The following is a 27379-nucleotide window of genomic DNA, read 5'->3' as shown; positions in this document are numbered from 1 at the left end:
TGTATATTGAGACCTCCCGGTGTCTTCGTTTGGAGGTCGATTATGTACCTCGATTCCAACCTTCTAAGGAGATGTAAATAATGAATGCATGTTCCAAGATGGCGACCGAGAATTGGCATGTGGTCCGTTAACAATGTCTATGACAAGTAAACATAAAAAACGGCCGTTTCGGCACCGCCATGTTACCATCGACAAAGGCGAATGCCGAAACGCGTCTGGACACCGTGAGCTCTCTAATAAATCTTTGAGCTCGCCACCCTGAGTGCTTGTCTTCTTTGCGGGGAACACCGCAGGAACTTTGGAGCGAGAATATATATATATATATATATATGTGTGTGTGTGTGTATGTGTGTGTGTAAGATACAAAAGTAACACAATAATGTATTAGACTTTTTAACCAATCAATTGAAGGGGTCAATTTCACTTTGAAAACGAAATTGAGAAAGGCATCCGGCCAAAACATGTTTGCTGAATAAACAAGGTATTTTTGATACCGTTAGGACTCTGTTTCTTTTTTGTCTACATATTCATGTGAGTGCCACCTTCTTAATATGGAGAGCGCGTGAGGTAGGCAAAAGCCTGGTGGAATCTTTGGGAATGTATATATTTATATATACATTCACAGAAGAAAACAAAGGTTAAAGTCATGTTCTAGTTAGGTCGAAATGCCAGTTAAAACTCTACATTTGAAACTAAAAAACTGAAATTCATCAGTTACAGTTACCTGAAGAAACTATAAGTTGTCATCAATGATGTCATTTCAGATGTCATCAGTGATGTTATCAATGATGTCATAGAACATTTCATGAATGATGTAATATGTAAAATCATAAGAAATATATGGCAAGGGCATGAGTTCTAGTTATAGTTTCTGCAACTGGTGAATTGCCGTGTATTTTTTTGCTTTAAAATGTTACTCTTTAACTGATATTTTCACCTAAATATAACATCACTTTAACCTTTGATTTTTTTCAGTGAATTATTATATTTTTTCTTTTTAATGTAAAGTAAGATATTATTACCATACCTAAATATGGTTTAAATATTTTATTAATTTTCAGAACAAATAGCAGAATAAAGAACAAGACCCCCTGCTCTCAAAGTCATCTTAATACAGACATCAAGTGTTGTGGTAAGCGTTATTACTCTAGTAAATGCATCTATGAGTCTTGCGCGAAGAGCTCACCTGTGGAATTTGCGTATCGGTCAGGCGTAATAGTCTAAGGCAGAGGTCTTCAAACTTTTTGATGCCGAGACCCCCTTGTAAAACCTTTTTAGGCGTAAGGACCCCCATCCGACAAAAGTTTCTAGAAACTGGTACTCCTCATCATCAACTTTTGGCAACCATAAATGCGCCTGTTAGACCTCATCACATCACATCCATCCATCATTCATCCACCCACACTTTCACACATCCATCCATCCACCCTTTCATCCTTCCATCCATACATCCATCCTTCATCCATCCACCTTTCCATCCTTTACCCATCCACCCTTCCATCCATCCACCCACTTTTCACACATCCATCCATCATTCATCCATGCAACCTTTTATCCATTCATACATCCATCCACCCTTTCATCCTCCCATCCATACATCCATCCTTCATCCATCCACCCTTTCATCCATCCATTCACCCATCATTCATCCACCCATCGTTTTACACATCCATCCATCCATCATTCATCCATCCACCCTTTCATCCATCCATCCTTCATCCGTCCACCTTTCATCCTTCCATCCATACATCTATCCTTCACCAATCTATCCTTCATCCATCCACCCTTTCATCCTTCCATCCATCCATCCATCCATCATTCATCCATCCACCCTTTCATCCATCCATTCACCCATCATTCATCCACCCATCTTTTTACACATCCATCCATTCATCATTCATCCATCCACTCATCATTCATCCATCCCCCTATTCACACATCCATCCATCCTTCAGCCTTACATCCACCCATCCACCCACCTTTTCTGTGCCTCTCTCATGGGGGGGGGGGGGGGGGGGTCAGTATCTCTCTGCGTCTTCTTCCTTCTTCTTTCCCGCTCATGGGAGGGCATCTCTGTGCCTCCCTGCTGGGGGTGGGGGACGTGTCACGGGACCCACAGCTCCAGGCGCGCAACATCCATTGAACTCAAAGGGCTACACTACAGCCTGCTCCCCCAGCCCCCCCCCCCAGCTCGTGTATGTGAGCCCGGCTGAAACAGCTTCAGGGACACACACACAGCCACACCCGAGTACTTGACAGGTCTTTAAAAGACCTTTTACTTGTTAATGTGGCGTTGATGTTTTTCACACCTCGGTGTGAATTAGGCCTCCGCCGTGAGCACCCTCGATCAGCCCAATGCCAGGAACTGCACTCTGCAGAATCTGCGACCCCCTTCCCAGGACTCCACGACCCCCCAGGGGGTCGCGCCCCACAGATTGAAGACCAATGGTCTAAGGTGTTGAGGGCAGGTCAGTTCCCTCAACTCAGTTATGAGCAACGTTAGGAAAGGGCGCCAAAGCTCAAGGAACTCGGACGCCTACCCACCAGAGTGAGAGTCCGTTTCTCCATCCTTAACACTAGCCAGAGTCTCTGCAGCCATCCGGAATGTGGTGGGGGTTGGGGAGATCGCCAATGTGCAAGTATATTCTGGGATTGGATGCGGTTGCAACTCCACAGGAGATGTTCCAATGTACCCACCTCCCCGCAGCCCCTCCAGCACAAAGCACTCTGACGGGGATCGAAGTGATAGAGATGCTCCGGCGTGTAGTACCAGTAGGTTACTACCTTAGTCAGTGTCTCGGTGAGGCCTGTGTGATTCGCTGAATGCCGAGCCCTATAATAAATACTGTCCCCTTCCTTGTGGGTGAGAGTGCGGCCTAAGACCCTCTCCCATCGTGCCCGCCCTGCATTATACGTGTGTATAGTGGTAAGCAATAAGTGCTTGTAGAGATCTGAAATGAGTTTTTTGTCGGTGGATCGGGTGACAAGCCACTTCTCGTGCGTGGTCAAAAGTCGCTGGGCACCAGGGCTGACTTATGTTTGGAGATCCCACTGTCTAAGCTGCAAATAGGATAGCCTCTCTGTCTCCGGAATACCGTAATCTGTCCGGAGTCGTGGAAATGGAATGATTCCTTCTAGGTCAAATAGATGACCCAGAGCTCCGCAAGGAGTGGGGCGCCAGTGTGCAAAGGCCTTGGCATCTGTACCCGGGTGGAACTCTGGGTTAGTAAATAGTGGCCTGAGTGGGGTGGGGAATGTCGTCAGCTCGTGAGCCGTGGGAGCGCAATCCCAGGCTTCCATCGTAGTGCCTGTAATGTAAGAGGCATAGAGGTTAGGTGGCATATGTGCTTTATGAAAGAAAGGGATACCCTGCAAGGGTGTACCAGCTACTGCTTGGTCTTGAAACAACCATTGCTTCTCGGATTCGAAACGGCTCCACTCCACTAAGTAGCGGAGCTGTGAGGTGTAAAAGTAGAGCTGTAGGTCGGGGACCCGCACACCACCTTGCTCTGATGGCAGAATTGCTATGGTATGCTTAAACCTGGGTTTGCTGACCTGCCAAACGCAGCGTGCCAAGTCTGATTGGGTTTGCTGGATCCAGCCTGCTGGGGGATGCAGAGGAAGTGTCTGGAAGAGGTATAGAATCTGGGGTAGTATGGTCATCTTGGTGGCCGCTATCCTGCCTAACCAGGAGAGAGTGTGATGTTTCCATTGGTCTAATTCTTTACGGATGTGGGCGTGAAGCCTCTCGTAATTGGCTGTGACAGTGGCGGGGATAGTGGCGCCTAATTGCACTCCCAGGTATGGTATTGTAGAGGTAGCCCACTGTATCGGGTGTTCCTCTCGAATGTGAGCCAGAGTGTGCGGTGTGAGGGAGATATCAAGGGCGGTCGATTTGTCCATGTTAATCTTGAACCCTGAATCCCGCGCAAAGCCATGTAGTTCAATGAAAAGAGCCCTTGGTGCTTGGATTAGGTTAGAGAGGGAAAGCAGGATGTCATCTGCGTATAGTCTGATGGTATGAATATCCCCGCCAAATGTAATCCCGGATTTGAAGGGGTGCTACCTAATCCGCAGCGGTTCCATATAAAGTTCGAAGAGGGGAGGGGAGAAAGAGGACACCCCTGCCTCGTGCCTCTACTTATGGGCAACCGAGATGATGCCTGGCCATTTACTCGAACTGTTGCATTAGGTGAGCGATAACAGTTCAGTATTTGCGTGCGCAATTTGTCCCCAAAACCAAATTTCAACAGGACTTGCTTTAGATAGGGCCAATGCACCCTATCAAAGGCCTTCTCTGCGTCGATGGCCAGTAGCATATATTCCCCTTGAGTGCGAGAGGCTTTTTCATTGAGGTGCAGGACCCTTTTAGTGTTATCGCTTGTTTGCCTGTGCGGTATAAACCCCGCTTGGTCTGGTTCCACTAGTTGGGTCATGTAGGGCGCTAGACTGGTCGCTAAAATGCTCGTCTAGAGCTTTATATTTATGTTTAGCAGGGAGATAGGTTTGTATGCGCTGCAGTGTCTTGTCCTTTCCGGGCTTAGGGATGACCACTATGGATGCTTCTAACATTTCTCTGGGGATGGCTCCTGTTTGTGCAAAAGTGTTAAATAGGTCCCGTAGCAGGGGGGCAACTTGGCCACAAAAAGTTTTATAAAAGGCTGCCGAGAAGCCATCAGGTCCCGGAGATTTACCGAGTCGGAGGCGGGAAATTGCCGCGATAACTTCCTCCGTCCCTATATCCCTGTCGAGGTGGTCTGCCTGTGCCTGAGAGAGCGCAGGTATCCGTGCGGCCTATAGGTAGTCAAGACTGTGGAGAGCGGCAAGAGAGTCGCTCGAGTAGAAGTCTGCGTAGAAATCTCGGAAAGCTTCCGCTATGGCGGCGTCATCTGATGTGAGCTCGCCCCCGGGATCCCGTATGGCCTGCACTCCCTGATGCTGCAGCGCTACCCGCAGTTTGTGAGCCAGGAGGCGGCCGCATCTGTCGCCCCCGGTATAATAGGAGTGGCGGAGGGGGAGGGCCTGGTCTTGATCTAGCACTGCGAGCTGCTTCCTTTCTATGCAGAGCTGGCGCCAGGCCCTGGCCGCGCCAGTGCGCTGTTGCATCTGTTCCAGCTCTGCTACCCGCTTGGTTAGCTCAGCTCGCTTTTGACTACGCTCCACGTTACTGGCCGCGGATATGGCGATGAATTCCCCCCGCAGGACGGCTTTAAGGGCAGACCATTGCGTCGCCAGGGACATATCAGGGTTGGCATTGAGGGCTAGGTAGTTTGCGATGGCCGTTTTGATTTGGGTGATCATGGATGCCTGGTGTAGTAGTGTATCGCGTAGCCACCAATATCGTAGTGGTTGCTGAGCACGTGCGAATTGAAAGGTTGCCATAACTGGGGAGTGATCGGAGAGGGAGGCAGTAAGGATCTCGGTGTCTGTCGCATGAGCCTGTAATGGGATGAAGCCAAGGAAGTAGTCTAGTCTGGCATACGTTGCATGTGCCCCTGAGTAATAAGTGTAAGCTCGGCTGTGAGGGTGAAAATGGCGCCACATGTCCTTGAGTCAAAGCTCTCGGAGACGATCCAGTCCAGCCTGGGAAAGAGCCCCAACTTGTGTTGTGTGCTGACAAGAGCGGTCAGTGAAGTTGTAGAACGCTATGTTTAAGTTTCCCCCTAGCAGGACCTCGGGTTGATGAGACTTCTTTTGGTAGGTTTTCGTGAACATTTGTCAAACGGTGCCAAAGTTATTAGAAAATCAAAAAATCTATTTCCTATGGAAACGTGGTCCTAACTATAACTATCCAGAAGCAACATTTCCCGTGAACACAACTAAATTTCAGCTGCATTGCCACATCCTCTCCATGTTCATGTTCTAACTTAAATCAAAGGAATATGACCACCTTTAGCCTTAATTGCATAGCACATGAATGTAAAAGGCGATATTAGGGACTGAGACTGTCAGTGCTAGAAATTTTTGGGAAAATACAGTCTTATTGAAAATAAAAGCGGTAGGGACTTAAAATGAAACCCCGTGGGAAACTATGTTAAATGAAATTAAAGTATATAGACTTGTTACAATATAAACAAAATTAATTTAATGTTAAAAATTATCTCAAAATAAAATATTTTTTAATTTTCAGATTGTTTAATAACCTTTGAGGGTAAATATTAATGTAACATTCATTAAAAAAAAAGATATAATTACATTAATTTTAATTCATATTTACATCCCTTTCGCAAATTTTTAATACTTAATACTTTGTTACTTTAGATGTTATTTTTTTCAATGATGTGACATATTTGCATTTTAAATTTAAATTAATTTATTAATCCTGCAACATTTTTTGTATTGTTCTAAAATTAAAATAGTTATATCAAATTGATATTTATATTTTAAAATAAAATATTTTTAAGTTTAATAAACTTTTACACTTTTCCCTTACTTTACCATATGGAGATCTTAACTCCAGTGGTAGAGACATCTACATACATGTAAAAAGATACCGGTGGTAACTATCAACTCATACATAATTTTTTTACATAATGATTATATGAATTGAAATATATTTAATTGAATAAACATTCATTTTTAAAGATTTAAAAAAAACACCAGAAGTTAAAACGTTTGCATATAGGGGCCAATTCCGATTCAGTAAAATCCAGTCCGAATCGCCGTACGAAGCGTTTTTCCCGTACGATTCGTACGCAGAACCGTACCCATACGTACGATGTAGTACGATGTGTACTCAATGCAGTTCTCTGTACGAATCATACAAAAGACCGTACGATTCAAGAAACCGTACAGATTGCACTCGGAACACGCAGTACGCGATGTTCGTACGGATCGCAGCAGCCCTTTACGACCTAGCAAGTACGATTCGTTTGGACACCACTCCGTACGACTCTTTGCCTACGGGAGATGAAAACGTCCGGAAAAGCTGATTTTGCCTCATAATGCGTACGGAACGGACCCCCGGGTACGGTTCGTACTCCCCATGATCTTAGGGGTACGGTTCGTACACCTATGATCATGGAGTACGGTTCGTACACCCCATGATCTTAGGGGTACGTTCGTACACCTACGATAATGGAGTACGGTTCGTACACCCCATGATCTTAGGGGTACGGTTCGTACACCTACGATCATGGGGTACGGTTCGTACACCCCATGATTGTAGGGGTACGGTTCGTACACCCCATTATCGTAGGGGTACGGTTCGTACCCCTAAGATCATGTGGTGTACGAACCATGCCCCATGATCGTAGGTGCACGAACTGTACCCCGGCAATCATGGGGTGTACAAACCGTACCCCATGATCTTAGGTGTACGAACTGTACCCCATGATCGTAGGTGTACGAACCGTACCCTTAAGATCATGGGGTGTACGAACCGTACCCTATGTGATTGTGTGGCTCTCCGTATCAATTGCACATACGCGATGCTTACCGTATGAATCGCGTACTCATTCCCCGGTCCGGATCGTACTTGTCAGATCGTACGACATGTTTATGATTCGTACGGTTCACTTTCAGGGTCCGTATCGTAAGTATTTTCCCTTGCTTTTCGTACGGTTCGCAACGATTCGGACGTATTTTTTTACTACGGATCGTACTATGCAATTCGGACGGATTTGTATGATTCGTACGGAAACGGCTACGAATTCGAATAGTCGTACGGATTTGTTTCCCGAATCGGAATCGATCCCATTATGTATTAAAAATTACAAAAAGATAGGTACAGACAATCTAAATAAATTTACAGTTTTAAAAAATATATATCGTTGGATTTATTTTTAAATTAAAAAAGGATAATAAATATATTACAATATTGTTGTTTTTAAATATATATATATATATACACACACTATATATATATATATATATATATATATATACACACACACATACATACTTTTTAACATTTAATTGTATTTATATATATTTTTAAATGTTTAAATATTATTTAAATTAACATTATTTCCTATAATGTTCTATTTTAAGTCCCTGCCTCTATTTTCTATGGGAAGGTGTTGCAGTCTCACCGGTTGACCACAAGTGGTGCTAGACATACTACTGCTCCTTTTTGGATGTAGTAAGTTTACACTTGTAAATTAAACTTCACCCCTTATTTAAGGGGTTGGACACACGCAACTCTGAACTTTTGCGTAAACTTACACTCAGAAATGGTGAATAGCTCAACGTTGTAAAGTCACTCAAAAGTGTAAGAGTACATTTATATGAGTAGATTTACTGATTTGTATTCGACCTTTGTAAATAGACCTCAAAATTATTTGCTAGGTAACTCATTTGCCATGTCCCTTGATACACTATCACAGTATCATGGATAGACCTGTTTTCCGTCATTGCTAACTAGATGCTATAGCTTCATATTGCTCTACTTATTTGGTGCCACAAAGCTTACTTGTACTGGCATTGTTTATGTTTTTACAAACAATTATAAAGACTGTAATACCAACCAGATCTCATGCGACTTTTTTTTAATGGAGTCTGTAAAGGGATTCTAAGATCTTTGTCTCCTTCAGAAATGCTACTTGCACTCCCTTCAGGCAATGTATCTTTCAAATATATGTCTTTGCTGGGTGGTCTCCACTGCACCACAAAAATCACTTTTATTATACCTTGTTTCTCAACCTCCCATTGATACAGTTTCCTCTTCATTGGGAGAGTTGTTTAGCTTCTCCAAAAAGTAATAGTCAAGACTGGAAATGAGGTAGTGTCTAACAGTGTATGACTTTGGGCTTACTACCACTTGTAGGTGCAAGTGAGCCAACTATCCCCATCAGCCTCTTCGTCTGCACAATGTCCAAGTGTTACCACTCTCTCGAACTTCCACTATGTCAGCTTCACATATCTGTGGTTCTTCGGGCAAGCTCCTTTGACCCTAAGCGGTGGCTGCTGGGCATTAAGCGTCACACTGGCACCATGTGAGTTGGCAGTGTGATTATGTGGCAAATGAGGAAAATCCATAATTATGTGGGAAACACCACAGCTGCAACATCGCATAATTCCAGTGGCCCTGAGCATGTTATTAAGGTGTCGGTAGAAAAGGAACACTATGATCTTAATTTGTTCCAACTTTATTCTGTCAGTCCTCCAAGTTCACCATATTTCTGACAAGTGCATTTCAAAAGGTTGCCCACTACCCTTCCTTAAAGGTTTCATTGGCTTTTTGCACCAGGACAATGCCCAATGATCCACAAAGGCACCTTTTACAAGTAAACAATGCCTGTGAAACACTTGGACATGGTCTTGTCTCTTTGCAATTCGAGGATCAGGTTATGTCACTGGTAGTCATCTTGTTTCAAAGGCACCCATCCCAGAGAGGCTCTTTCAGGCTTCACCTTCACCGGTAGATATGTCCACTGTCACTATTAGTTCTCACAGCCATTCATGTCTGTCTGTTCACAATTATTGTTGTTACAATCTGATAAGCAGTACAGAAAACTATCCTCACATAGAATCACAAAATCCCTGTTTAAATAGTCATTGCAGAACCTATGTTTCCAGCACTCCCTTCCACTGCTGCTGGCCTTCCTGCGGCGCCATGAATACTGGTCACTCAGAATGGATGGATGACGAAGAGCCTGGCAAATGTTCTTCCGCATGTACAATAACATGTCTGGTATATAGTGCATGATGAACAGTGGTGCCCCTGTCCATCATGAGGCACCACAGAACGACAATATGAAGAGTGTGAGCCCTCTTATCGGCATACAGATCCACAGGTGCCAACATCTACTTTAGGCCACTGTTTTCACACCTCTTAATGGACATCGGCTGCTTACTGCCTTCATAAACTAGCTGGAAATCCAATGTTTACAGTGGTTTTCAGCTCCGTTTCCCTGCCAGCGTGAGATTTCGGCTTCTCATCAGGTGACTGTATGAAGGGAGCTGAAAGCATGTAACACACGGTGGCACCATGTGAGTTGGCAGGTCTGCGGCCTTCCCCTGACAGTGCCTCATTACAAGTGGGGGGCACGTGAAACTGCAGGTGGGAGAGACAGAGGGCGGATGGAGTTAACGGGAGAATAAAAGTTAAAACCTCATGGTCCCCTAAGAAAAGCGAAATTATCGTGAGAATCCTTAATTCTGTAGGCAGCTAAGACCTTAGACAGGAGTTTCTGACAGACCACAGGAATGTTGCTCTTGTCCAGCAAGGACAAAATAATTCTAAACAAGAATATATATATATATTTTTAGCAAGATGTGACCATATAAATACCTATAAAACCACGAGAGCTTTCTGCTAGTTCATTTCCAACATATCACCCACTCACGTTACCCCCACGTGGCAATGACTAGGAATCGAATAAACACGAACACTCCCAAGTCATTTGACTAATGTTTGCTCTAAACCAGCACAGCTGATTTCCTTTGGGGCTGAAAGGAAATCCGGTTATCCGTGGTTGCGTGAGGAATGCAAGCATGCTGCGGCAAGCCTTCATTTGAGTACACAACGTTTAACTTCAAAGTGCTGGCTTTGTTTTTAGCGCTTTTAATAGTTACATGCTTATGAGAAGTGTCCCCAGTAACCCCAGCCTGTCAGATGAGCGCAGACATGCTCAACTTTCAATCATTTCACATTTGTGTGTTTATATACACAGTAACACAATCATATACGATTTAATTGTATGTGCTAAAACCCGAGTATAATCTGACATTAGAACTCCCTCCACCATACTTTCGCTACCCGAAAGAAAATTCAACCAGTGAATTCCTCTCCAGGTATAGCACTTCCTTACCATATCGGAGCAAATTCGATTACTATTCAACATAAATTCGACCCCTCAGTCTCTTACAGTTTCCAACTGTATTGTGGCTTACTTGTTATATTTTTTTAAACGTTATTTATCTACCCGTGTTCCTGGTAACTCCACAAGCATGGAGACAAAGGGGCTCATTAGGATGGCGGGCGGACTTTGTCGGAATTCGGGACCGCCCGCCATAAGGGCGGGGGTCCCGTGGGGGGGTATTAGGATGTGCCCGCCACAGTGGCGGGCACATCCTGCATTTTTAGCATTGTGGCGGGCGGTGCTCTCTACACCGCCCGCCACAATGCTAAAAATGCATTGATGCATTTGCATAAACAAAGACGCAGGCACCGCGCGGTGCCTGCCGCTTTCTTTATGCAAATGAAGGGGGGGTACCACAAGTAACCCCAGTGTGCACCCCCCACCTCTCCTTCACTCTGGGGGACCGCAGGGGGCTCCCAGAGTGAAGACCGCATGCCTTTCCGTGGCGGCTTCGCCGCCGCGGAAAGGCACCTAAAGACACCCTTCATAATATGGCTGGCGGTGTCTATTAGACACCGCCACCATATTAAACCTTTTCCGCCGCGGTCGCAAGGCGACCAGGGCGGAAAAGCGACGGACGGTCTTTCCGTCCGCCGCGGTCCCCCCCCGCCATCCTAATATGGCGGGGGGAATCTAGGTGCGGATGGCGGGCAGATTGCCCCCGCCAGGCTGGCGGTGGCTACCGCCAGCCTGGCGGGTGCAATCCGCCCGCCATCCTAATGGGCCCCAAAGAGTATACTTAGGGCCACTGTAATTATGCGGTAGGGGAGGACCAAATTATACAGCAGGTTGATTAAATAATGCGGCAAGAAAAGGCAAGCATGTGGCGCAATGTAGCTCAATTTGTGATAGTAATACGTCCTTATTTTTGTTATTTATCCGGTTAACACTTTCCTGGGCAAAGGTTTTACCCCATCGCTACCAGTTTAACACCGAAATACACAATAAACAAAGAGGACCTGTCAACTTTTTCAAAGGGACTTCCACTGTGCGCCAACACAGTAGCTGATTTTTTAGTAACTTTTGATCGGTTGGAGCTAGAAATGTTTTTTTGTTAAAATGTGCAGATTATGTGGCAGATAATGGATTATGTGGCAAATGAGGAAAATCCATAATTATGTAGGAAACACCACAGCTGCAACATCGCATAGTTCCAGTGGCCCTGAGCATGTAATTAAGGTGTCGGTAGAAAAGGAACACTATGATCTTAATTTGTTCCAACTTTATTCTGGCAGTCCTCCAAGTTCACCATATTTCTGACAAGTGCATTTCAAAAGGTTGGCCACTACCCTGCCGTAAAGGTTTCATTGGCTTTTTGCACCAGGACAATGTCCAATGATCCACAAATGCACCTTTTACAAGTAAACAATGCCTGTGAAACACTTGGACTTGGTCTTCTCTCTTTGCAATTCCAGGATCAGGCTATGTCACTGGTAGTCATCTTGTTTCAAAGGCACCCATCCCAGACAGGCTCTTTCAGGCTTCACCTTCACCGGTAGATATGTACACTGTCACTATTAGTTCTCACAGCCATTCATGTCTGGGCGTTCACAATTATTGTTGTTACAATCTGATAAGCAGTACAGAAAACTATCCTCACATAGAATCACAAAATCTCTGTTTAAATAGTTATTGCAGAACCTATGTTTCCAGACCTCTAGTCACCTCTCTTCCACTGCTGTTGGCCTTCCTGTGGCGCCACGAATTTTGGTCACTCAGAATGGATGGATGACGAAGAGCCTGGCAAATGTACTTCCGCATTTACAATAACATTTCCCCGCATGTCTGGTTTAGTGCATGATGAACAGCAGTGCCCCTATTTATTTATTTATTTATTGAACTTATATGGCGCAACAGCTACCCTGAGGGTTTCCCGGCGCCCTGGATCCTTATTCCACCAAGGAGATCAATCTATACGATGTTATTGGTTGAATAGCCAGGATTTAATACCTTTCCGAAATTTTCTGTACCTCGGTTCCAGCCGCAGTCGCAGCGGGAGTGAGTTCCACAGAACTGGCCCCAGGTACGCGAAGGAGCGGCCGCCCATTCGTGCACGTTTAAATCTAGGGACTGCAAATCTTGCCTGTTTTAACGAACGAAGGTTACAGGAGGGGATATATTTATGGACCAGCTTACATAAGTAGTCAGGGGCTTCCCCAGTGTGAATTCTGGACATATAACAGTGCTTTAAATTTTGATTAATTGCCCATCTTAAGCCAGTGTAAGTTGAATAGATGTTCAGAGATGTGTGCCTGCCTAGGGAGGCGTAGGAGTACCCTTGCTGCCGCATTTTGCACGACCTGTAATCGACGTGCAATCTCTTTATTGGTCCCTAGATGTAGGATATTTCCATAGTCTAGTTCTAGAGCCAATGAGAGCCTGGACTACTGTCTTTTGTGCCCCTGTCCATCATGAGGCACCACAGAACGACAATATGAAGTTTGTGAGCCCTCCTAGGGGCATATAGGGCATTCCAAAGCCCAGGGGCAGTGGATATGGAGTGAGCGGCTTCTCGCTTGCTAAAGGAGGGAGGCTGGGACTCTTTTTCTCTTTTTTATTTTTTAAATCCTGGGTTATTGTACATATCGGACATTCGGATGTTACCTTGTGGTGGGGGCACTGCAGGAAGCCCACTCACAAGCTGAGCCAGTCAGCTCTCCATGCACACACCTGTAGTATGATACACATGAGCCAGTATTTCTTCTGTTCGGCTGCCACCCAGCGGAAGCAGTTGCTTTCCCGCTCTCACCCATGGGCGGGTACGGTGCACTTACCCTGTCTGTAAGGAGTGCGGGTAGCTGGATAGGGGGCCAGCATCTACCCATCCCAGACACGCCACAGTGGGTGGACAACAAACCCGGTGATGTAATCAATTTAGTCCCAGGGGACAGTGTCCCCAGGACCCTTTACTTATATGCTGGCCCCAGGTGACACGGGAGCCCGCAAGGGCATAAATACGCTTGTGGAGGGTGCCCCACTCATGTCCCATTCTCAGAATTAAAATATTGACGCTGCACCAACACCCAAGGCCTGGACCACCGGGGGAGTAGTTTGTGAAAATAGGTGGGCACTATTCACTTGATTTTTTTTTTTCCCCCTCTGGAGTCCAGACTTCACAGACCTGTTTCTCTGGCTCTGTACAGCCAATTTGGACAATTCTGAGTTATTTTTGCTCCTGGTGGCCAGCCTTATCCACAAGGGGCATTTTATTCAGGTCTTCTGTTGTCTAATGGGGTGCCTTTTGTGGGGGCAGGACTTTCTGGCTCCCGGCGACAGACTGATCCCCTACCTTGTCTCCTGGTGCTCTCTCAGTTGTGTGGGTTTCTTGCACAGTCCCTCCACGCCAACCAGCAGACCACCCTCTCTGCAGCACTCCCCATGTCCCACAACCTCATGGCTACTTGCAGGGCACCTTTGTGTCAGCAGAGTCAAATGTCAAAGTAGTCCCAGGAGAAGCATCCAGGGTCCGGTAGAAGGTCCATTCCCCCAACTGTTCCTCAGGTGGCATAAGTGGACCAGCAACTTCAGGGCCTGGAGAGACCCATCCTAGTTCTGGGGATCAGCTGGAATCAAATTCCATTCTTTGTAGGGACATCATGCGGTTTCTCATTCCAGCTGGGCATACGTTTGCCGTCATTGCTCCCAGGTCCAGCATATTATGCAGGGGTTTTTAAGTGGGGGTGAAAAGCTCTGGAAGCCAGGCAGCCCTGGCCAATTCTAGGATACCACATCATCACTCTACCTAAGTCCCAACCCTCTTGCCCAGTATTCTGGGACATTCTAGTATGGTAATTTTAAGTTGTCTATGGAAAGAGCTTCCCTGAGAGCTTCCACTCTGCTCCTGCCTTACACAGCTGTCTGATCCTGTCTCACCAAAAGTTTAAAGATGAGCCCCTCCTGTGTTGGCTCCAGAGGTCTGGACCTACTCCTTTGTTTCTGTGGGTTTGGTCTGTCTCAGCCCAAGTGCAAAGTAACAAGCGAATTAACATATACAGATTTCCTCCCTATTCCTTCCTTTCCCAGGAACTGTGTCAAGCACTGGTAATGGCTCTATCGAATGGAGAGGCCTTTGATCCTTCTGCTGAAAAGCAGAGTAATTAACGTAGCTCAGTAAGGAGGACAATTTTATGACAAGGCCGGAGGCTCCTATTATGCTCATCTTATCTTGCTTTATTTCCCATAGCAGCCAAGATAAGTAAAAACCACAGTTCCCAGAGATCCCAGTGAAAACTGGCCAATGGGAACGCAAATAGAACAAACATTGCACCCAATCATAGAACACCAGTCTGGATAACGTCACCATCTGACTGCGAACATTCCTCTTTTCTCGCTGCTCGCAGTCAGATACGTGACTTATCCTTGTTGCTCTTCTTGTTAAATGCTTTTCAGTTAATTGGTGTTGGTTTATATCGTATATTATTGTGTATTTACTTAAATACTTGCTTTGCCAGCTTATCGCTTCCTTTTCAGAGGTTTCTTGCCGCTGCCGCTTTGTTCCGCTCCGCGTCCTCCCCCCAAACCCTCGAGTTCGGTTGGTTTCAACCGTTGCGCAGTTCTCTGGTCCCGTAGTTCCCCACACGGAGCACGCATGTCCCCTGTTCTTTTTGCCCACTTACCGGAGCTTCTAGCGGCTTGTGGTTCTCTCCGCTCGCACTGAATGGAGTGTTCTGTTAGCTTCCTCACGTTTTTTCCCGCAGTGCGCACAGCCCATTGTCTCGGTCGCCTTCCGGAGCTCCTGTGAGCTCGGTGGTTGCTACACGCCCCTAAAGGGAGTGTCCTATCTGTGTGCCTCCCTCCTTCTTGCAAGTTAACCCCTTCCTTACTAATATGTTCCTCTTCGCATATCAGGCAATGGAAATTGATAGTTCTCCCGGTTCAGACCGGCAACATGAGGAAGGCGAGGCCTTCAGACATGATTTAAACACATTTAGAAATAATTCTGTGGAGAATGCAGTAGAGACGTCCATAAGGCGCTTGTCTAAAGGCATGGAGAACTCTATTATGAGTCTGTTGTCCAAAGCACTGGCCCAGTCTGTGGGGATAGCAGAAAAAGAAAGGTGGTTTCCTCTGCTTCCTTACATGCTTCCAATACTACGTAACGTTTGAATAGCGAGGCTTCCTCGCGCTTGATTGAGGACCATGCACCTCCGAGGCCTCCTTCCAAGGAGGGGTTAACAGGTTCAGAGGGCAAATGCAAAAATAAAACGAAGCATTCAGAGGTACCCAAAAAATTGTTTTTTTCCACCTTGGACACAGATGACAACATGGGTGACGCAGATGACCTCTTTGACCTTTTCGGAAGGTGTGCCTATGTTTGACCCTTCCACCATTCGCCATTCTAACTCTACCGAATTGTTTCCTGCCCCTCATGTTGTCGATTATATCTCAGCCAGACTTTGTCTTCCCTTGGATTCATCTGTTAGGTCGAGGTTAAAGTCGGAGTGCCCTAAGCCCTCGTTAGCTGAGAAGGTTACCATGGTCCCTTCCATCGATCAGCCCTTGCTCACCTTTTTCTCTAAGTTCGGCAAAGACCCACGAAGAGGGGTGGACAAGGCTTGGTCCACCTGTCAGGATAAATTACTTGACGTTGTGGGTCCTTTGATGCATATTTTTGACTTGGCAGAAGCTGCCCGTTTGGAGGGCACTGATTTGTCTGCGGAAGACATGTCTATGTGGGTCCAGCGAGCTTTCTGTCTTCTAGGAAACGCCAATGCCGCTATCACGCATGAACGTCGCAAAAGGCTTCTTATCAAACTCGATCCCAAGTTGGCTAGTTTGGACCCTCAGGATCCAGGTATTAAAGCTAATGGACTCCTTTGTGGGGATTCTCTTGTTAAAGACCTCAGCATGTTTGTGTCTACCTTCGCCTCCTTGGATAAGGCACAACAGTTAATCAAAAAAGTGTTTTCCCCTTGGGTTTTTGGATGGGCCGGCAGAGGCAGGGGTCGCTCTTCCAGCCGTCCCTGTCACAATCAAGGCTCCAGAGGTTCCTTCAATTCCGGTTCCCAAGACTACAAGCCTCAATTCTACCAGCAAAGAGGCCGTGGATTCAGAGGTCGAGGTCAGAAAAATGACCGCAACAACAACCAGCAAGGTACGTCTTACACCTCCTCCCCCGGTAGGAGGGCGTTTTTTTTCTTCCAAAGTGGCAAACTATCAGTGCAGATCCTTGGGTACTAAATACAGTTCAAGGTTATCTTCCCAAACTGTGTTCCCTCCTCCTCTGGTTTTCTCGACCGAAATGTCTCAGCTAATCTCTCTGGAGGCTCAATGCCTTCTCCAAAAGTAGGCCATCCAAGCTGCTCTCTTCGATCCCACAGGGTTTCTCAGTTCAATTTTCCTAGTTCAGAAAAAGAACAAAAATATGCGTCCTGTGATAAATCTAAACTGGTTCAACCAGTTCGTAGTTTATCGTCACTTCAAAATGGAGACTATTATTCATTTAAGAGATACGATTGGACTTACAGGACGCATATCTCACTGTTCCAATTCATCCTGCTCATACCAAGTTTCTTCAATTCCAATATTTGGGCGTAACTTATCGTTTCACCTCTCTTCCTTTCGGTCTCTCTTCGGCACATTGGTTCTTTACAAAAATCATGAAACCAGTGGTGGCTTTCCTGCGATCCCTTGGAATCAGATTTATCATATACTTAGACAACATTTTGATCATGAACACGGACAAACAGCTCCTTCTGCCCGATCTCAGCACCACTCAATCCCTGCTTCTGGATCTGGGCTTCCTTCTCAATCACGAAAAGTCAATGCTTCTTTCTGCCCAGAGTATCGAGTTTTTGGGCTTCCTAGTGGATTCCCCCACAGATTCCCTCCTGCTTCCTCAATCAAAGGTCGCGACCATCAAGTCAGAGATTTCTCACGTCCTTCGGACCTCCCTCATTTCCCTCAGATCTCTCGCAAGAATAGTCGGTCTTCTCTCCGCTTCCATTCAAGCCATCTTTCTTGGTCACCTTCACTATTGGGCTCTTCAGCGTCTAAAAATCAGACCTTTACGTCAAGGATTGGCCTACGGCGACCTTATCGCCTTGGATCAAGAGTCTCGAGATGAACTTCAATGGTGGATCGACCATTTAGATGCTTGGAACGGTCGAACTATCTTCGCGTCTGCCCCAGATCTTGTGTTAGAATCAGATGCAAGACTGTCGGGTTGGGGCACCCGTTGTGGACCAATATCGACTGGCGGTACATGGTCTCGCGAGGCGTCGAAATTGCACATCAATTGTTTAGAGATTCTTGCAGGCTCCTTTGCAATCCAAAGCCTCTCAAAGAACAGAGTTCGATGTTCCATTCTTCTTCGAATGGACAATAATTCTGCGGTCCGCTACATCAACCATCTCGGTGGCACCAAATCCAAGCCTCTTGCAGAGTTGGCAAAGAGCCTTTGGGAATATTGTCTGTCGAACAAACTATCCCTGACAGCGGAGTATCTTCCGGGAGATATCACCTCGGTGGCAGATTGGCATTCTGTAATCTCCCAGAACTCCTCAGGAGCGGTTTGATGGAACTAGAGTGAACAAACACAAGAGAACACCAGTTGTAGGGTAAAGGGATATTTAATGGTGATTAACTTACAAACCATGTAAGTCACCAAACAAGGCACTATTAAGGCAGATAGTTTAATATCCAGAGAACAACGGGTAACTGTTGGTACTACTGAGTGACTGCTGCCTGAACCAACCGTCCTCCGTATGAGTACCAGTCCTGGTACTCGCCAACAGAGGGCACTGTGCAAAGTAACGGCCGACAATGCCGCTTGTGAGCTGCCACTATGTAATTTGCAGTCAAGGGTATCGTTCTTCGTCCCGTGGTGTAGCTCCCTACACTTCACAACCACTGCGGGAATACCAAGCCTGGTACTTTACCGCGGGTGTGTCACGATGTCCCCAGAGAGCAGCCGCTCTATCTAGGTGGGAATGCAAACACTTCCGCTTGCGGAGTCTGAGGGAATGCCAAGCCTGACACTCGACGCGTCTCTACGCAAAGATACCTCAAGGGAGCCTCCGCTCTACCTTGAGATGTCACAAGTCCTCGGGGGTTTGCAGAGACGCTGGAAAACACCTCCAGGCGTGCGTCTCTGCTTAGCCTCCACAGGAGCACCAAGCCTGACACTCGACCGTGAGGAATCTGGTGAAAGCGTAAGAGAGCAGCCGCACTATCTTACCTTTCTCGAGGGAAGTTCGCGGTCCTTGAACACTGCAACCTCCGAGGTCTCGGGACTCTGGAACTCTAACCAAGACGTGCGCCGGCAGGATTCAAAATATCCGACGCTCATTCTCCGTCATGGGCATCTTTTATGGGCGGATGTTACCGCGCATACTCCGCGCTCAGCCTGCTGGTCTTGGTAGTCTGTTTCAACTCCGTTCTCCACCGCAATCGTCTACGGAGCAGGAGCAGTTCTTGACACATTCTCGCTATCTTCGAGACTCCAGCGACTGGAGGCTTCTTCCATCCGTCTTCCAATCCCGATCTCAAAAATGGGGACCCTTTTATTTCGATCTCTTTGCTTCTCACATCATCACTCAGTTGCCTCGTTTCTTCAGTTGGTGACCGGACGCTTCAGCCCTTGCAACGGATGCTTTCCTTCAGGATTGGTCCCTTCACCTCAACTATGCATTCCCTCCTTTTCTCATGATCAACAGGGTACTTTCCGAGATACGTCGTCAGTCGACGTCCTTGGTCATCGTGGTTGCCTTTTGGCAATCTCAGATTTGGTTACCGTCTCTTCTGGAGATGGTGGTGGATTTCCCGGTGCTTCTCCCAGCACGCGAGGATTTACTGCTGAACCCCTTAGGTCTTCCACACAGTCTTATTCTGGACAATTCCCTGGTCATGTCTGCTTGGAAAGTTTCCAGCCTGTCCCTCCTGAGCTCCTCCTTTCACAAGAGGCTTCTCTATTTACCAGCAAAGCCTGGGCCCCTGGGACCTCAAAAGCTTACAAATCCGCTTGGCCTTTATGGGCAAGCTGGTGTATGGAAAGACATATCGATCCCTTTTCAGCCCCTCTGAATTTTGTGGTCAATTTCTTGGCTTCTGAATCCAGTGCAGGTAAGTCATACAGGACAGTCAACTTGTACAGATCCGCCATTTCTCTTAACCATTCCCCAATCGATGGCAAGCCGGTGGGCGTTCATCCTTTGATCTGCCGTCTTCTTAGAGGAGTTCGGTTTTCCAAACCTCCGGTGGCTAAGTATTCAAATTTATGGGATGTTAATGTAGTTCTCAAATTGTTTTCTGATTGGCCAGATAATTCTGCTCTTTCTCTAAAAAGGTTGTCAGCTAAGCTTACCATGTTACTCTACCTCGTCACGATAACGTGTTTCAGATGTTAAGGCTTTGGATAATTCTTCCCGGCAGTTTGCTCCTACAGGTGTTATGTTCCACATAAATAGGAGGACAAAGACAAATTTAAATTCTGTTTTTTATCCTTACTTCCCTTTCCATCCTAAGTTATGTGTAGGTCAATGCCTCAAGGTGTACGAACAAAGAACTTCTGACCTCAGAACGTCCTCTCATTCCCAACTTCTCATTTCTTTCCGTAAATCCCACCATCCCGTTTCCTCTGCTACTCTGGCCCGCTGGGTTATGTCCCTTGCGGACATTGATGTCTCCGTTTTCGGAGCTCATTCCACCAGGGGAGCCATGGCTTCCAAAGCTTTTTGGGCGGGCTCTCGTTTGGAGGACATTCTGAGATCAGCAGATTGGTCTAATGACAATGTTTTTCGTATGTTCTACTGCAAACCTGTTGTTACCGCTGCTTCTTTGGTGGTGGATATGCTTTAAACAAGCATAATAGGAGCCTCCGGTCTTGTCATAAAATGTAGAGTTTCCTAGTAGTTTATGACGGAAAGTCCTAATTTTATTAAAGACACGGAGGCGAGTATTATCCCACCGCAACACTTTTAACCTGTGTTTCTTTCTCCCTTTAGCGACTCCAGCGTTGCCTCCTGCATCTTCATGATGCACTGCAAGAGCGCCTTCCGCTTCTCCTGGACACCTCTCCTTCCTGTTTCGATTCTTCTACAGAGATTCCTGCAGTTCGCCGACCCTGGCTGGATGTTGGTCGAGACTTTTGTTCCTGGATTGTAGCCCTTTCCATTGTTTTCTCGATTGTTCCACTGTATATTGACTATCTGAGCTGCTCGCCAGCGAAAAGAGGAATGTTCGCAGTCAGATGGTGACGTTATCCAGACTGGTGTTCTATGATTGGGCGCAATGTTTGTTCTGTTTGCGTTCCCATTGGCCAGTTTTTTTCACTGGGCCCTCTGGGAACTGTGGTTTTTACTTATCTTGGCTGCTATGGGAAATAAAGCAAGATAAGATAAGCATAATAGGAGCCTCCGTGTCTTTAATAAAATTAAGACTTTCCGTCATAAACTACTAGGAAAATCTACATTGTCTGGAATAAGATTCTGAGCCAGGGAAATGTGACAATTCTTAAAGTACCATACGGAGTGCAGGTATGATGCCAGGGACAGTAATCTAAAACTCAGATTAGATTAAACAAGACAAAAGAAACAAGTTGGATCTGTGGCACAGCGTCAGAATTATTGTTGGGGCTCTGGTATACCTTACACTAAGTAATGGGATGAGGAAAATGAAACTAGGAGTAATGAAGATTACGGGTAAGTAATCCAGCCATATTGAATCTTCGGTTTCGTAGGTGAACCAATCCCCGATACCATAGATCTTACGCTTGAACACCCGTCACAACAGTCATCACAAGCTTGAACTGCATTTTCACCTTGTGATTATCATAAAAGCACATATATGACAATACATTCAATAAAAATATGTCAGAGTAAAAATGCATAATTTAGGTAAAACACTCAAAATCCTTAAAAGGATGCTAAATCCTATAAAACCATAAGAAATTGAAACAAATGAGTTAAGAAACGAAATGGCAACTCGATAAGACTATTCAAATATACATTTCTTGACAAATCTGCTTGGTGGAAAAACTATCACTGTCCATACTCACGACTCTTCGCTTATTCAATTGCTGGTTGTGGCATGCACTGGCACTTGAATAATATAAAGACTTTACTATAGACTTTGCCTGAGGAGGCATATTACAGGAGTCATTAAAGTACTCTATTACACCCAATTCGCTAAATGCACGTTTCAGATGACCGAGCGAAAGGATCCTCTCAGTATTGGCCATGGAAAGAATTCATAATAATGGATCTTGAAAAATCCAGCGCCGGTGTATGCCAGATTTTCACCAATAATAACAAAGGGGATTTTCACCAATAATAACAAAGGGGAAGTCCAATACGATCCGTAATGTACAAAAGGCCCAGTTCCGAGTGGCAAAAGGATGTTGGTGTGCTCTTAGGGACCATCAAAAGCTTTCTAATAAAATTATTTTCTAGTACTTGGAGTTTTCCACAATTACTGAAACCCCATACTCCAGCTTCCTAAGTAGCGATTGAGATGCATTTAGCTTTATAGAGTGTGGCCATTTGTTTGATAGGCTGGTGTATCATTTTGGAATTGAATAGTAGTTCAGGAAAAAAAGTTGGCATTTTTCAAATAAAATCAAGGAAACACTCACTTTTATTTTCCGCTCCATGTCCCAGATAAATGTTACAAAGGGAGTTTCTTAGTACTGTTCCTACCACAAAGGCTATGGACGCTGGAAGGGTTTTAAAACTTTGGACGTTTGCTGCAGAGCACGCCACACATGAAGTTTGAAAAGTCCTGAGAAAGGAAGCTTTTCTCAAACCTTAAATCTGCCTCAAAGAGCAGTTAATGTTTGGTACAGAGTCTCTACCTTGTTTAGTAGACAGAGTTTTGTACCAACATTCATTGGTGGGTTGCATGAGAACACCAATAAGCTACCCAATTGGGTTACTTTCCAACATAAATCAGGATTTGCACTTGAAAGTATATCTCAAAACAACACTTTGCACCGGTTTAAGTAGGGCCAGACTGGGAAACCAAAGCAGCCCTGGCTATTTGCTCGGACCAGCCCCTGGGGAAGCAATGCCTGGCTCCAGGAGGCTGCAAACGCGTGCTTGCTGCTTTTGTTACTGGGGGCCGATATTGCACCACTGCTGCAAAAATGGCCCTCAGTAGCAAAACCAGCTCCCGAGCTGCAAAACCGGCCCCCAACCTTCCAGCCTCCCGGGGAAACACCCAATGCCCAGTACGGCCAATCCGGCCATGGGTTTGATTCACTTCTATCACGCAAACGTGGCACAAAGTGCTTGTAAATCTGACCCCAAATTCCCTTAAGTACAACCACAAAAACATTTATTTAAGTGTATAGAGTTTACTTTTGGTGCAAGTATGGTAGTAGCATCAAATAGGCACATGAAATGCAATTGTGTAGATATAATGTTTTACCTGTTTGGTGATGTCATATACAATAACAGCTGCAGCTGACCCTCGATAATACATTGGCGCCAATGAGTGGAACTGTTAAAAAACAATATATTCATCTGTTATAAATGCAGTATTACTTCATTTAACAATTTATAAGAGCGTTGCAGATTAACATGACAAGCAGAGACATTATTGAAAAATTCTAGCTACAGTGAAAGTACTTGGTTTGGCTTTTGCTTTTTGATTGGCTGTTAAGTCATTCATTCAGTACAGGGGAAAGCAATGTGGCATCTGGAATTTGTGTTACATTCCCGTACAAACATGTAGTAAGCTAGCATTCTCTTCCTCCCCATACGCATCAACATGCTCTTTTGTTCTCTCATCCCGAGTGAAACTATAGAACTTCTGCATTTGGTTGAACTGTACTTTCTTTCTCCTGGCAAGGGGATGTGATCATTTTTTTCCACACCAGGGGCCATATTACAGAAGGCGCTGCGCTCTCTTTGTTTGTGCCGGGTGCACCTTTCAAAAGGTGCGCCTAGCGCAAACAAGGAACATGCACCATATAGTAATGAATGTGCTGCCCCCAGGGCAGCCGTGAATACGTGCTGCCCTGAGGGCAGTGCATTCAAGTGAAATACAGAGTGGCTTTGAAGCAGCCACTCCGTGTTTCACTGTGCAGGCAGCAACTCGCCTGCACTTTTAAGGAGGATTAGAGATCTCCTTGCAGGTGGGTGCAGTGAGTGACAGCACCCGCCTGCAAGGGGGTATTGGAGGTCCATAGGACCACCCATTCCCTCCTCCAGATGGCTGCTATCATGGGGGCGCACTGACAGTGCGCCTCCTGACAGCTTCTATGCCTCTGTGCCCACATCTATAATAAGACACAGGTGCAGAGGCAAAGGGATTCCCTCATTTGCATGGAGCCATGCCCCCATGCAAATGAGGCAACACCCTCTGGTGAGAGCTGTGGCGATGTATGTGAGTTATAGAAAGGAAATCACAAGCATCTGTGGCCCTCTCTGTAATACCAACATGCCTGTTGTGCTACCGGGTCACTTTCCATAATACAACTCCAGGTTTATAGAGTCACTGTAAACAGCAATTAGTCTCTATTAGGCTAATTAAAAAGGAGCATCGGCAGTGGCGCAGCTAGAGCTTTTGGCGCCCGGGGCTATCCCTCAGATTGCCGCCGATGGCAGGCCGCGAAGAGGGGGGGGGGGAAGGTCGGTGAGCACTTGAAAGAGGTCCAAGGGACATGTGGCCTTGATCATGCAAGTTACTTGCACATACATGACACAGTCCAAAGCTACACAGTTGAATACTACCGCAGTACAAGGGAGACTCCATAGATTGCACGATCTATCTGGGGACTCAGAAAAACAGCATGTGACAACCATCAGAGAGGGTGAATGATTATCTGGTCTATTTGGACACTATTCGGGGATCTACAGCTGACATTAAGTGACCAAACATGGTCCCGCCATTAAAGCAGTGTGGACGTGCACAAAGGTGATGTGCTCTGGGGACCCAATACCACCCCCACCACCAATACCACCCCCACCAATACCACCCCATCAATACCACCACCATCAATATCACCCCCCACCAATACCACCAGTGGTGGTGGTATTGGTGGTTAGTGTCTTCTTTCAAAAGGATACTTAAGACAAACTTATAGAAAGGGGCCTTAACTGAACACTATGCACAGAGTCCCAAGTCTCCCTAACAGTGGGTCCTTGACCCTTATACCCGTTCACTAGTCTGCGTACAATCAAGGAATGACTTGCACCTGCTGCCCAAGAGAATACCTCTTGTAGGACATAAGCCCACCTAATACCCTTGAACTCAATTTACATCCAGGGCACAGTAGTGCCCGTTAGTCAGTGGTTCTAAAATTAAATGCCAGTAAATTTTAATACTGATTAATATTTTATCAAACCATTGTAGCTCAAGAGTCCCATGTCTCATATATAAAAGAGTCTTACCAAAAGACACTATTCAATACATTTTTTCAGGTTTTCCTTAACATATCAGAAGTACATAAACAACTGTGTTTTCTGCAAAGTACAAGGCCTGCAACAGCTAGACTTCAGATCTACCCGCATCCGTCACGTAGGCGCACCGTCCCTTTCCTATGTTAATTTTCTCTCTCGATGCACACTCACCTCTCCACTACACCTCTCTTGCTGTACCCTTTATTTTTCATGCTTACATGCCCGCGCATGCAGGGAACATTGCACTGGCAGCCGGTTCCCTTACAAAAACTAACAAGGAGGAGTAGGGTCGAAGGGAAATTTTTAAGACCAGACCGGTTCCTCTTCCCCAAACACTATACTACAACAACACAATAGAACCGGGGGTCTACTCGCCGCCTAACTAAGGCCTAAATAGGAGTAACGCTCTCTGCAAAGTAGAATGTTACCGGTGAGAAACTACCACTGAAATTAAAGGTACTCACAAAGTAACCAGAAAAAGACCAAAGAACGTGATATGTGGTGGGAAACAGCTTTTCTTGATATCCGAGTAACCATCAATTATTCCACATGATCAGTTATTCTCATTTGGTTAAACGGTTCAAAGGGATGGTGTATCTCTTGATCAATAGAGTACACAGTCCCAACAGGTACTCAGCCGAATACCGCCCACATTCACTTCAAGCAGTCTAGCGGGGAACTGACCTGCAAATAGATAGAAGCAGTGCAAAAAACAAAAGTGTGCAGGTGGTGATTAAAATAGGATGGTATGTCTATTCACAATTAACTTTAATAAACGCCGACACACCCCCTAACTAAAAACAGAACAGTGCAAAATGCAGTTTGAAATAATAACTGCAAAAAAGAGCCGGTTCCTTTACCTGGGGCAGCCCTGGGTGGCAGCTAGTTTGCCTCCCTGGGGGTGGCAGACAGGCCCTGCAGCCTGAAGTCCCGCTAATACCAGCTGCAGAAGTTCCATTTAACTTGGACAAAGTTGTGGAAACCGCACCCATCTCCTCACAAGGGACATTTTCCAACTTTTGCACAACTTCAGCAATCTCTTGATGACCAGGGTTTTTGATCATTCGTGCAGCGCCTTCAGCTGTGGTTATTAGGGCTGTGTGGAGATGGCTTACTCTGCCGGCAGCCGATTCACTCCGGGTTGACCTCGGTGGATGTGAGGCAAATTGATGGAGAAGGCTGGGTAGGGCATGTAATGTCAGCCACAGCGCCAGTAGGCGCGCATAATGATTCTAGCATATGGTAGGGGTCGCGGGTGACACGTGGACAATGTGCGGGATGTTGATGTGCACAATTTAATTCAATGTAGCTCATGTGTGGCGATGGGCCTGGGGCATTAGTAGAAGTGTCCGTGAGGCCGAGCACATTTTGGAAGTAAGCTGTACTCCTCTGGTGCTTACTAAGTTAGACACTTACTTAATTTTGGAGCGAGGGCGGACAGTGAGAGCAACTGCCATTCCATACACCGGACGGCCTGGGTCGGCTCTTTGCCTGGTGGCTGGTGGGCGCTGCTGATGCTCTGTCCACTCTACTGTCTGCTGTCCTGAGCCACGAGGAATTAACTCGCTCTATGCTGGCCACCGCAGGGAGCAGTGTGTTTCAGCCGCTGCAATGTACTGCAGCCCTGCCTGGGACTGGCTGTTTCGGTCACAGATTTCATAATTACCGTGGCGAGCTGAACTCATGCTGCAGGGAGCAAAATGAAACTGATATCAATTATGGCGCCACCCAGCCCCCTATAAACGTGACAAACTCACTCCCCTGACACGTGTGCCACACTGCGCAGAGATTCTTAGTGTTGTTACATTGTTGCACTTTAGCCAAGTCAGCCAGGAGCCCCGGTGCCTGCAGAGCACCAGGGCTCTGGTATACATCTTTCCAAAGTTTTGGCCAAGATTTTGGTGTGGATTTTTCATCTACATTTAATACTTATTTTGGGCTGTCCGAGCATAACTGTTCCGGATTCTTCCACAGATTGAGAATAAGGGATATCATAGCTGCTGCCATTGAGTGTGAGACTGAACTGTCCTTAGCTATCGTGTTGAAAGTGTGAAAAACTTTGAGGAGGAAAGAAATCAGGGAAGTCCATCATTCCTTATAGAAACTTGGCGGAAATCCTTCCTTGCCAGGAGATAACTAATTTCTTAATGATTTAATTAAATTTTAATACAAAATGCACACGATTATCCAGAGGTGTCCTGGCGCTATGAATGTAAGCAACCCTGCATGTTA

The 27379-nt window shown here is 45.9% G+C and overlaps 1 protein-coding gene across 1 annotated transcript in view; it reads right to left on the bottom strand.

Annotated features, from left to right (window-relative positions):
* The window catches only part of RAB31 (RAB31, member RAS oncogene family), a 331933-nt gene that overhangs the window by 37670 nt on the left and 266884 nt on the right, over window positions 1-27379 (bottom strand). The window contains exon 4 of the mRNA XM_078688146.1: window positions 23172-23243. Within this exon, the coding sequence (XP_078544272.1) occupies window positions 23172-23243 (72 nt within the window). The remainder of the gene's footprint in view (window positions 1-23171; window positions 23244-27379) is intronic.

This window comes from Lissotriton helveticus, chromosome 4_1 (genome assembly GCF_964261635.1).
Source record: "Lissotriton helveticus chromosome 4_1, aLisHel1.1, whole genome shotgun sequence".
NCBI classification, from domain to species: Eukaryota; Metazoa; Chordata; class Amphibia; order Caudata; family Salamandridae; genus Lissotriton; species Lissotriton helveticus.
Note: the sequence above shows the minus strand (reverse complement) of the source record. Positions and strands in the feature narration are given on the sequence as shown.